The sequence below is a fragment of the Epinephelus fuscoguttatus genome, linkage group LG5, assembly GCF_011397635.1.
Source record: "Epinephelus fuscoguttatus linkage group LG5, E.fuscoguttatus.final_Chr_v1".
NCBI lineage: Eukaryota > Metazoa > Chordata > Actinopteri > Perciformes > Serranidae > Epinephelus > Epinephelus fuscoguttatus.
The window spans coordinates 32,673,021-32,685,291 of record NC_064756.1 but is presented as its reverse complement, the minus strand read 5'-3'; the positions used below and the strand labels follow the sequence as shown (position 1 = coordinate 32,685,291).

At 42.2% G+C, this 12,271-nt stretch overlaps 1 protein-coding gene across 1 annotated transcript; it reads right to left on the bottom strand.

The window, feature by feature from the left end:
* Positions 1 to 5,351: 5,351 nt before the first annotated feature.
* mlnr (motilin receptor) lies at positions 5,352 to 9,738 on the bottom strand. The gene is made up of 2 exons (XM_049576159.1): positions 8,940 to 9,738; positions 5,352 to 5,659 (listed from the first exon to the last, which is right to left on the bottom strand). The coding sequence occupies exons 1-2, from the start codon at positions 9,721 to 9,723 to the stop codon at positions 5,352 to 5,354; spliced, it is 1,092 nt and encodes a 363-aa protein (XP_049432116.1). The 5' UTR covers positions 9,724 to 9,738.
* Between the last annotated feature and the right edge of the window lie 2,533 nt (positions 9,739 to 12,271).

Here is a 12,271-nt window from a genome sequence, read left to right as displayed (position 1 = left end):
GTTTGCTGGTTGTTTTCCCTGCCCTTGGCATAATTCCTTGGTATTATACTGTACTGTACAACTGTATATTGTCCCACTGTTTTCATCAAGTGTACCTTTACCCTTGCTGAGTAACTTACATCCATTTTGGAGTATTTTTTAGGCAGAATCACATTAATTCTGCACTGATATTGTTGTACTTCTACAGGACCTGCCTTCCGTCAACCTGGAGCCATACCACTACAGTGTGGTCAGCATGATGTGCTCAGCATAGACAGTCCTCAGGTGGCCTCAGTGGTGGAGAGGTGGGCCACAGAGCGACTGCAGACTCCCTCCGAAGCTGAGACGGGGATGATGACAGTGTGTGACATTACGTTCCTCCTTTTATTCCTTATGTTAAAGGTCTGGGATTGAACAGGGGTTGAGGGCTATTCACTGTTAAACTTGCTCTTAAAACCTGAGGCCTCTTAGCCTTCACAAGTGCATCAATATTTGGACTGGACCCTTTGGCTGGCTGGTTTGTATGTTTGGCACCCTTGCTATCGACACTTGTGGCATCTAATGGTTGGTTTATTTATTATATTCTTTGTCACCAATTTCACCAACTTGAAAAACAAATCATCCTCAGTATCTGCACGCAAAAAAACAAGAGTTCAAAGGTCAAACATTTAGCCTAGACAATACTTAGATGCAAATTATTCTTGTAAAGTATAATTCAATGTAAAATGTTAACAATGCCAAAGGATAAAGGAGTTGTTTCAAGAAAAAGTGTCTATAGCCTTAGTTTAAATAACATGCCATGCATACATATGCTGTAGGATTTTCATTAGTTCCAGGCATAACTGTGCATGTCTGGAATGCCTGCACTTTGGGCCTCACCTCCACCTGCAACTACTTCATCATGTTAGCATTGCAAGAGTTTGTTTTCACCATAGCACAGTTCTAATGCTGCTTGTTCTCTTCCAGCTGTACTGCATTTTGCATGTTGTCTCTGGTTTTCCTCTTATGCAAGCGCAGGACACTCACAGCTGGTCAGCATGTAAATATTACTGTTAGCTGCTTCTTAGTCAGTTATTCTCATCTTGAGTTTTCTTGTAAGGAAGAAAAGATCTTGGGGTACCTCTTTCCTGCTGCAGGCCAGGAGAAAGCAGAGGCAGTCACTTAAGCGGTTTGTGGTGTGGAAATGTAGAGAAGCCATCTAATGGACTGGTTTCTAACTCATCAACAACACACTGCACAACTGCAGGAGAGGTTGTCCCTCCTGCTGGTGTACTGATCACATAATGTTCTTTACATTTTTTTAGTTCAAAGTCATTATGGAGAGAAACACCATTAAGGTCCTCAAATTTTGTGAATTAACAGCTCACGTGAAAACCATATTCTGATCCCCATCCTAAAGTGTTTATGTGATCATGTTGGTCACTTGCGTCCTTTTGTTTACTTATCAAATAGACAAAAGCAAGTTGTGATCTGGTTTCACAGGTTTGAAATCGACAGATAAACAGTTCTCTTGTTTAGTGAGATGATATTTTTCTCTCAAAGGGCCTAATGTCAAACACTGCTCATGAACAAACACTTCACAGATACCAAGTAGATATAAATTAGCCTCCAAATTGCAGGGAACTCTACTACTAATTTGGAGGAAGGAACACAGCATTAGCTCTTCTGTGTGTAACATGGTTCATTAAACAATGGAAACTGTTTACTAAAAGCTTTCGACGACGAGGTGATTAGTGCTTTATAAATGAAGCTTATTATCATTATTACTGCCATTAAAGGCATTTGAAAGTGTTGTGGGAGTGCCTGATGGTTTGTAAAAGCCAAAGGCACATTTGTGTTTGTTGTCTCACTGTCACCCAGCTGTGACGACAAGAGCACGGAGTGAAAGTGAGGTGGCAGTGGCACACGCCTGGCTCTCTGTACCAGAGAGGAATGACTGCCAATGCAGAGAGACACTGACTAACAATTTCAGGCTTTTATGTTTGATACATTACTTCACACTTCTAAATAGGTGGTCACCAAATTCCCTGGGTTCTCCATTATAGCAGCAGATTGGCCACACAGTCAGCTTGGGGTGGGAAAAGCTTTGGGTTTGGGGAGGGGGAGAGAGAAAGAGGTGGCATTGGAGGCCACAGGAGAACAGCATGGCTACAAGAGAAACCAGCAGGAGAGACAATGGTCTCTCCTGCCACGACATTGCCTTCTTCTCGCTTTCCTCTGTGTATTCCCTGTTGAAGGTGACCCAGGGGACGTGTGTGTGAGGGGTTTAGCGCTCTGGTCATGACAGTGTTGGCTGGTGGTGATCCAGACCTCCCTTCAAACACGAGTGGACACGCTCTCTGTGCTAACAGGTGAAGGAAAATTTGGTCAAGTTCCTTAGCATTCTTTTAGGGGATCAGAGTGAGGGTCATGATTCCTGCAGCCTGGAAGACTCTGCAGGCCAGACACAGACTCTCATAGCACAGAGTGAAAGATAAAGAAGGAAAAGCCTGGTGTGGTCTGGTAGCATTCACCTCTGTACACTGCCTCTGAATATTGCATGCTGTTGTCTTCCTATGTCCAAGGAGCAACACCACTGAGATGGCAGATAACAGCAGGCCAGTTTGGGGTAAGACATCCCAGTGTGAGTACAGAGGAGCATAAAAACAGGCAGCAGTCCTGACTGCTTAATGTTTACAGTCATGACAAGCCATGAAGAGCAGCATGGCTACAACAGCAACCAGCAGGAAAGACTGTGAACCCCTGCAGTCTTTCTAGAGAGAGTTGTTGTGCAGACCCTCCTCCTAAATATCCTCCATTTTAGTGCAGCTTCCTGTGACCACATGCATGGACCTCCAGGCACACGGAGCCAAACAGGAAGTAAATATGTGCTGCTTATAATTTGTGGAAATGGGCTGAAAGGGGAAGCTGATTTAAGATTTCTTACAGGGAGAAGTGAACAGCTATATGAGCAGTGTTTATGTAGCTTGTAGCTATTTCTGACCGATTTAAATCCCAGCAAATGTTTGATATTGCTGTAATTCTTCTTTACGCAGGCAGGCACACACACACATACACACACGCAGTAGTAGTCTCTGGCTCCTCCCTCTGGTAGAAAAGACCATTACATAGAAATGATGGCCTGTGCAGCTGTGTCAGAAAGCAATCATTTCTCAGAAGAGATAAACTTAAATTTCAGTTTCATTTGGAGATGAATACAAATGAAAAACATAGTGCAAAGCAGCATGGCATGGCGTTATAAGTTATATATATGTGTAAATCCATGTAGTTTCCACCAAGTGGGTACTTTTAAAACTCTGAACTTTGAATTAAGTATTTTAATTTTGAAAGACTTCCACGTTCCTTTAATAACACTACAACAATCACAAAACACTTTCTAGATATTGAAATGAGGCAGATGCAGCCATCCAAAGACTCTGCTTGCAAATCGGTTTAAATATGGTTTTTGTGTGAATTTCATATTTTCTCAGTTCCTTAATAGCAGGCCTTGAGATGAGGAAAACAGTGATAATGCAGTAACAAGCAACAGCAGCAGCAGCAGCAGCAGCAGTATCATTGTAGCACATGTCAGTTGTAAAATATTCTTGCTAAAGAATTTAAGTCCTTCTGAACTTAATAAATTCCTCAGGAAACATATGTCATCACATTTTATCTATATTTAGAATTATCGTTTTTAATCAAATAAATCACTGCTTATATGCTACAAATCCAAAAGAGGTGCGTGCAGTATGTTAGAGGTTTGCTGAAAGAGAAGAAGTCGTGACCTGAAAAGTAGAGTCAAAACAAACAAAATGTATATTTCTAATGCTGAATGATTTGAGGTGGTGTGAAGAAGGCCCGAGGGAGGTGTTGACAGCTCTGGACGAGCCGCTCACAGACACTCTCTTCATTATCAGTAAAGAAAATAACCAACGGAGGAGTCGTGCTGCTTGCTGATCTTTCCCCAGGTGATGGCAGGACAGGCTGTGGTATGTAAGCTTTTACCCGCTGCTTCAGCTCCTCTGGCAGAGATGAATGGCTCGGTGAAAAAAGTGTCATGAGGATGAGTCAGCCCAGAGCGACTTTGTCTCTTTGTGTTCATGCAAACCAAGGCCCGATGATTCATGTGCAAAATCACGACAGTTCCTTTTAAAGAACAAGATGTATAGACAGAGCCTGGAAAACTCTGAGCTTATTTTAGGATTAGACAGTATTCAGGTTAAAAATACATAACTTTGACGTTACCTTTCTTGCCAGAGTATGAGGTACAAAGTGTACGATTCCTAATCCAAAATACAGCATCAAAGAAGAATTGTACAATGGTGTCAAGATTATGCAAGTGGAAGCAATAAAAGCAATAACCTCTGCCGCTGCTGACAACCTAATATCTTTTTTCCTCTTTGAAATGCACTTAGAGCAGCCATTACTTTGAATATGGTGATGCAGGGACGTTGGCTGCCAGGCTAAATCTGACTCAGAGCACAGGTAATATAATAGCCGTGTCAGATTACATGATGGCTGGCACGTACACAGCCCCAAAACCCCAGGGCTCAGATGGTCTCTGTATCACACACACAGGCATCAACTGCCCCATTTTCATAGTAATGTGCTTTTATGAAGTTTATGTTCCATCTATTCACTGGGGAAATGCTACACAACCCTGCAAACACATAGACACACACACACATTCACACAAACACTGGAATACCCAATTTCAGATCTGCACAACTAATGGACCACAGCTAATAGGTTTACTTGTTTTGTTTTTCTTGATTTATGAGAACAAACAAACGGCATGATAACAATTGTTCACCATACATTAAACAAATTCAATCTTACGACAGAGTGGAGCTGAGACTACAATTACACATTATAAATGAACAGTCATTTCAAATGTGGCAAACGTCGTTTGTCTTTAACAAAGAGGGATCACTTATTATTAATCAGTGCTGTGGATTGACGGTAATTGTGAACTGAAACAGTGTGTGTGTGTTCTGTAAGCGCTGACAGCAAGCAAGAAAAAACATGTAGCAGCACACAGTGTGGAGTTAAATATTTCTGCTTGAGGTGTAACACTGAAAGAGGAAAGCGTAAATGGAAACTTTTTCGCTTGGAATCCGCTGAATTCCTGTTGTCTTGACCAAAAAAATGAAAAGTGACATCACCCAGTCTCTGTGAACAAAATGCCGCTGAGTAGTAGTAAATCTGATTTTGCATTGAAGTGCAATGGAGCACTCAGCCCTGCTTTCCACCTCCAAGATAAAATGGAGCAAACATTCCTCCTCTACACATCTTCATCAAGTTTTCTCTTCAGCTGCAACTTTAAAGATGCCTGCAAACACTCTGCGATGAAGTCAAACAAGCCTGTAAAAGCACCGCTCTAGAGGGGCCCCTCAGACCCCAGTCAGGCTTTCATTCAGGGTGGAGATGTGGTCAGTCACACAGAGCTGTCTCTGGCCACGGTGGGCTTGTCCGGGCCGCTGGTGCAACAGGAAGAGACGTTTGGCTGCAGCCCTGTACTTCCGAGACATGAGGTTGTAGACGACGGGGTTGATGGAGGCGCTGAGGTAGCAGAGCACCATGGAGGCCATGTTGAAGTTCTGACTCAGCATGGCCGTGTCGTAGTCGTCCACTTGGGCGAAGAGGTTCCTACCAATGTGGTAGGGCAGCCAGCAGATTATAAAAGCCAACACCACCACCACTGAAGGGAAAATAAAGACAAGAAGGGGAAATGATTTTCATTTAAAAGAAGATGAGAAAATTAATATCACTCACGTTTGTATAGTAAATACAAAACAAAAGTTTGTTGGAAGGTGTATCTCTAATTTTTGACACACACATTTTACTGCAGTTTGTTTTTTGCAGTGTTAATTCTGACAGCTATTTTAGATTTAGTCTCAGTCGCGTGATGAAAACGCTTTTTATTTTTAGTCATTTTTATACTTCATAGTCTAGTTTTAGTTGACAAAAATTTACAGCATTTTTTTTTCTTCTTATATTGAAACTAATCCAGTGAGGCTAATTCATCTATCAGAAATTAGAATCAAGGCGACAGGTGGTATAAATTTTCATTTAGACATTTTTTCTACAACTAAAAAATAATTTCTACACACTTACAAACTTGTATTTCTGCAGCAGTTTTTGACAGGTTTAAGGGGTGATTTAAGAGCACACACTTACTGATCATCATTTGAAAAGCTCAACATCTCTATTTATGGTCTCAAAAAACTTTGACAACACAAGTAACTAATCTGAGACAACTAGGATTTATATCCAGGTTCATTGTAAACTCTGATTTATCAATCTCACTGTTAACAGGCAGAAAAATAATTTAATTAAAGTCTGAATTCTGTCTTAATCTGCAACATGTTAGTCTAAAGACTTAAACTCATGTCCTTTCACAGAGTTGGTGATTAAAACTCAAATTTCTTCTTTGTCAGAGAAAACTGTTGAGTCCAGATGCTGTACTTACAGCACAGCTACACTCAAATAACTGAGCCTCCTATCTGCCTGTCAAACAGCATCAACCCATAAACTTTCCAGAGACAGTCTGGACTGAGTGAGTGTAGTCCTGTTGAGATCAGCTGTGAAGTCCAGTGGCGGTGGCTGCTTGCTCCGCTGCTGTTCAGCGGCTAACAAGCGGAGCTAACTGCTAACAACCACCACTGCAACTAACAGACTCCACAAATCCATTCACAGCTCCACCATCCACAGTTAGACACACAGCTGATTATTTACTGCTGAATTACAGATCATAACTTGCACCAATAGCTGAGTTTGCTCTACTGTGAATGTTTTTGCCCACGAGAGAAACATCTTGGTGCAGACAGTTTTGATTGGATGCTGTTGGATTGGTTCAGGCCAGAGCCCTTGAATATAAAATAAAATAAAATAGTTCTGTTCTACAGCTCTGGTTCAAACAAAGTGGATCTGGGGAATTATTTGTCAGCATGCTGGCAGCATTAATGGTAGCTGATTCAGGGAATTAAGGGAAATTAATTGATTCAGGCACACTTTTTAAATAACATACTTTTTTTTCTAAATCTTTGTGTTTGGGGAAGGTATTAGGTGTTTTAAAGTCAAAAAGCTCAAGTCCAAGTGAAGTCACACGTCACTGGTGTTAAAGTCCTAGTGGAGTTGCATGTTTTTTTTTTTTTAATTTTTGTTTTGTCAAGTCGAGTCTAAAGTCATCAAATTTGTGAACTCAAGTCAGAATCAAGTGACTCAAGTCCAGACCTCTGGGATAAGCAAATATTATATTTAAGGTTAGAAAAAAAAAACAAAACCTAATAAGAGTTTAATAAACCCTCAGCTAATCTGCTTCATTAGGACTGCATGGGAGTGGTTTGATCAGATTTAACTGACAACAATGCATCCTGTTTCTTATATTGTTAAATTAAGTCTTTTTTTTCAGCTGAGCCCTATTTGCTTCAAACCAGTGAGAGGCTCAGTACAGACAAATCTCACATGGGAAATAATCAGTATTACTCTAACTTTCAAATACAATATGGTATTCATGTTGCAGCTCGTTTATAATAACAGGCTGATTAAGAAAATTGGTTTTCAGGATCTAAGTAACCTGTGATCTATAGTCTGTGGTCACCCTTGACATTTATTAATGACTAGCAGCAATTAACATCGAAAGAACTTCTCCTCAAGCCCACACACACACACACACACACACACACACTAACACAACCTCGTTCCCTTAAGTGACGCTGGCCTGCAGTTGGCCCCAACAATGAAGTCACATTTTCACTATACACGTGCAGGCAAGTAAACGAGATAATTAGAGCATGTACAGCAGAATGCCACTGAGAAGAAAATGTCACAGATCCAAAGAAGAACGAAGATTCATTTAGCTTTTGAAAGCCGTAAATCTCAGTGCTGTGTGAGGTAATCACTGAGTCACTGGTATTGATCAAGAAGCTGCAGTGGATAAAATTACCATCAATTTGTCTGATGGGGGCAGTAATTCCTGTAAGGATAATGAATGTCAATTCAAAAATTAAAAGAGAGGCATATCTGGCCCACATGAGCCTAATTATTTCTGAATCAACAATAACAGCTAATAAATTGAAGGCCTACATTGTGGATTCACAGCGAGTGGAGTGAACAGATGGCCTAGTTTTGTCCAGAATTGATCATGTCTTGCCGTGTGGGAACAGCCATCATTGAGTGACTCCTGAGATGTGTGACACTAGCAAATTAAAAAGGAGCCCAGGACTGTGGGAGCATGTACATTTGCATTATGGTTGATTTATGGAGGTCTCTGATGACAATCCAATTTGGGATTGATTTGTGGATACAAATGGCAGCAACTCTGACAACGTGAGCTCTGTGCAGTGTGTGCTCAGCTAATGAACAGCATTAATATCCTGATGGATGCATCATGATTAAATATTTGGGTAATACAGATTGGCCTGGCCACGGTCCTTTACTGTACAACAGGGTTTCCTGCACAATATGCCAGAGCTGGAAATTAAGCCAATCAGTATGTGCAGTGGCAGGACATGATTAGCTCCAGACAAAACAGAATAATTGACCAGCTGATATCGAAAACACACATGGCACCCACTATCGTCAGACTTGCAGGATGAAAGCAGCACACTGCCCTGGAGCTGGAGCTGGATTTAACAGAATGAATGGAACTATTTTAGGTTTTAAATGGAGTAAAAATCAGTTCTTATATGACAACTAAATTTTAATTCGCCACAGCAAACACACACAACAGACCAAGTGCAGGAAACAAGAAATCCTACATTCTGCAGTCATCTGTCAGCCTGTTTTTGCTTCAGCAACATTGAAAGGAAGATTGCCTGTGTGTGTGAAACAGATTTCTGGTTTGAGTTTTCTTCCACCAAAGATGGTTTTAAAAGCTGTCACTCCTGACTCTGAATTGTCTGCCTTTTTTATTTCCTGGCAATGAAAAGCAGAGGTTTTAGAAAGCATGAAAGAAACACGGATCTGTTTACACTCACCCAGGATCTTAACTGTTTGCCTGTGTGACCTTTCACGGGCCAGAGCACAGGGGCCCTGCAGGTCATTCTTGCTTTTCCACAGCTTGCACCCAATGGAGCCGTAGAGGAAGATGAGGCAGAGCATCGGGCAGAAAAAGTAGGTTGTGGACACCCAGAGCATGATGTGCAGCTGCCCAGAACTGATGGCGTAGTTGGTGTGCTTACACTGCCCTGTATTGTAGTCCGGGTGAGTGTCATTGTCATACTCCACCCCAACCAGGAAGAGTGTGGGAGCAGCAGAAACCAAGGCGAAACCCCACAGGGCGATGATGATGTACTGGACCCTGCGTCTGGTCACCATCATCTTGCTCCTGAGGGGGAAGCTGATGGCCAGGTAGCGCTCGATGCTCAGGGCTGTGATGTGAAGGATGGTGGCCGAGGTGCAGCCCTCAAAGATGTAGTGATAGAAGCGGCACACCACCTCCCCGAACAGCCAGGGCACGTACTTCCACAGGCGGTAGAGGTCGAAGGGCAGGCAGATGAAGATGATGAGGTCAGACACGGCCATGCTGGACAGGTAGAGGTTGGTGGTGGTCTTCATGTCCTTGAAGTGCTGGATGATGAGGATGGTCATGGTGTTGCCTGTCACGCCGATGATGAAGATGAGGATGCAGATGACAGTTACGGGGATAAGAGTGGAGGTGGGGAACAGGGAGCCTTCGAAGTGGTGGTCGTCTATGTTGTATTGGTCCATGGCCTCTGCTCCAGTGGCATGAAGGTCCACCTGAGGTCTGGTCCAGGGCATGCCAACCTCCGCTGAGTGCAGGCACAGCAAAATGTGAAATCAAGACTCAACAGGTAGCTGAGGAGAGAGAACAGACCATTAGTGGACTAATCCTGTGTTTTATCTCACTTAATTACACATTATGTAGACTTCACATTTCTGCTGACATTATGTGGAGATTTTTTTAAAGCCTCCATTTTAATTCCAGGCAACTGTTGCTTTCTTTTCATTCATGTGCATTATGAACACCTGTTACTACAGATAGATGATTCACAGCAGTAAACATAAAGTCCGCATTCATTTTTTGGTTTAATGCAATGTTTAAGTGATTAAAAATGATTACGCTGCATTTCCTTGTAGCAGTAATGTAAACTTTGGCAAAAGATAAATGCACACTATATTATTACACAACTCAAGTGTCTCATAATTGCCTGGAAAAAGTGAAACACAACAATATAATGCTTAGCTTCAATATAAAGTAAAAGCAGCTTGTAATAAAAGTACCAAAACATGTAAAATCACTAGTCTGCTCCTGTAAAGGTAGAAATAACACCCTAGTGTAAAAAGAAATCTTTGCTGATGCCTTTACCTTTAACTTGAGATGGATCTCTCAAACCTCTTAACTTTTCTTGGTCTCTGTTGTGTCGTTGGAGAGCAGCAGCAGCAGCAGCAGCAGAAGTAGTAGCAGCGGGAGAAACTCGTGAAGTGGCAGAGCCGGTCCTTGATGCTCAATAACCAGTCGAGCTCTGGTGAAAGATGAAGAAAGGAGCACCTCCTCCACAGTACCCCGAGGAGTCAGGGAGCAACAGGGAGGTTGTCTGCTGCGTGTGTATCTAAGTAATCTTCGTAATCAAATGATGACGGGAAGGATGACGGTAAAAGGGCATAAGATGGAGGGAATAGGATTCGAGGGAACCCCCCCCCCTCTCTAACTGTTGCTGCTCCTCTGGGAGAATAAATGCAGATTGAGGATCATGCTAATCTGGACTGAGCACAAATACATAAGAAATATTCATATAAAGAGAGGTATAACTTTATTAATTAATGCATCAATCACTGAAATCCCAGCGTGTTTGCCAAGCTGTCTGGAAGTCTTCACTGAAAAATGAGTTCTGTGTTTGCTTAATTGTCCACCAGCCCCATCTGTCTCTCCGCTTGGCTTCATCACTCCACACACCCACCAGCTCATCTCTTCCTCTTCACCCTCAAGTCACCCACCAGGCTTGTTATAATAAACCGAACCTCAACAATGCTGGTTAAAGAGGAATGCCATTTTAGGAACTGACATGGAGTTTGGTCAGTACTTAGAGGTATAACCAGGGCCTGAAAAGGTCAAAAGACTAAACATATCGGGATGTGTTGTGGTTCATATGGAGTGATTTGTGAGATTCTTGTGTGAGCTCTTACATGTGGTCAAGGTTTACAATCTAGTTTTCAGTATCAGAATACATGCTTTAATTTAGGGTGACCTCCAACAAGCCAGTGGGCAGTGTTCTTGACTTCATGTCCCATGAATCCACAAATTCAGAGGTTTTCAATCAAAGTTTCAGAGTGGGACAAGGAATGTTGCGAGCTCTGCAGATCAATATGACAACTGGATCATTTCTGTCTGTCTGTGAACTGAACAGAATCAAATTCCCCAACTAGTGCGTAAATCCCCAGTAAAAGGTCTATGAACGTGGACAGAGGGGTTTTTTTCAGTTCCTGATCTACAGGTTTCCCCATTTTGTGTCCAAATAAACATTAGTCACCAGCACAGCCTGGATGACCTGCTGGATGACCACCAGTGTGCTCTGTTGGTTCAGAGCCACCATATCCATTAGATCTAAATGACCCTTTGAAACAAGAGTCACACTGACATCAGGGTGTATTTGTGTGTTTACACTGAGCTGATGCACAGCTCGGCTCTCGGAGGGGCAGCAGGAATGTGATGTCCCTCCTCTGTCATTGTTTACTCCTGTCAAAGCAACACGACAGGGAAAGCTTGTGTGCCCTTTTTTTTTTTTTTAAATGGGTTTCCAGTCCGTCTCTCAACAAGAGCCAATGTTGTACACAGAATGGTGACCGAGATGAGTAAGCCCACTTTCGCCCTCATTAATCATGGCTCTCCTGCTTACACCACTTAGGTGTGCTTGTGCAGTGAACAGGAGCTCTTATATCTTACTCCAGAAGCACACACACACAGTAATGTGAGGTGTAGCAGTGTGTTGAACTCTGAGGACACGATAAAATAAGGACCAGACAGAAGAAGTATCTCTGTATCAACATTAGGATTGGAATTTTAATTTTCTGTGTTCCATTGGTGGCTGATCATTTTTTTCTAAATGCTTTGGACACAAATCTTCTTGTCTTGAGAGACAGAGTCATTAAGCCAAAGAGATAAAACACCTGAGACCTGAGAAAAGAAAACAAGATTCTCCCATTGGTTAAAGGGGATGTTGCACAACACCTGTCTTTATCATCGTCTGTCAAAATACAACGGTGGTATTGCACTTATCCTTGCTCTCTTCAAAGCCAGACTCCATTGATAAAAACATTAATTTTACCTTGCTGAACACGGGAGCTGCTG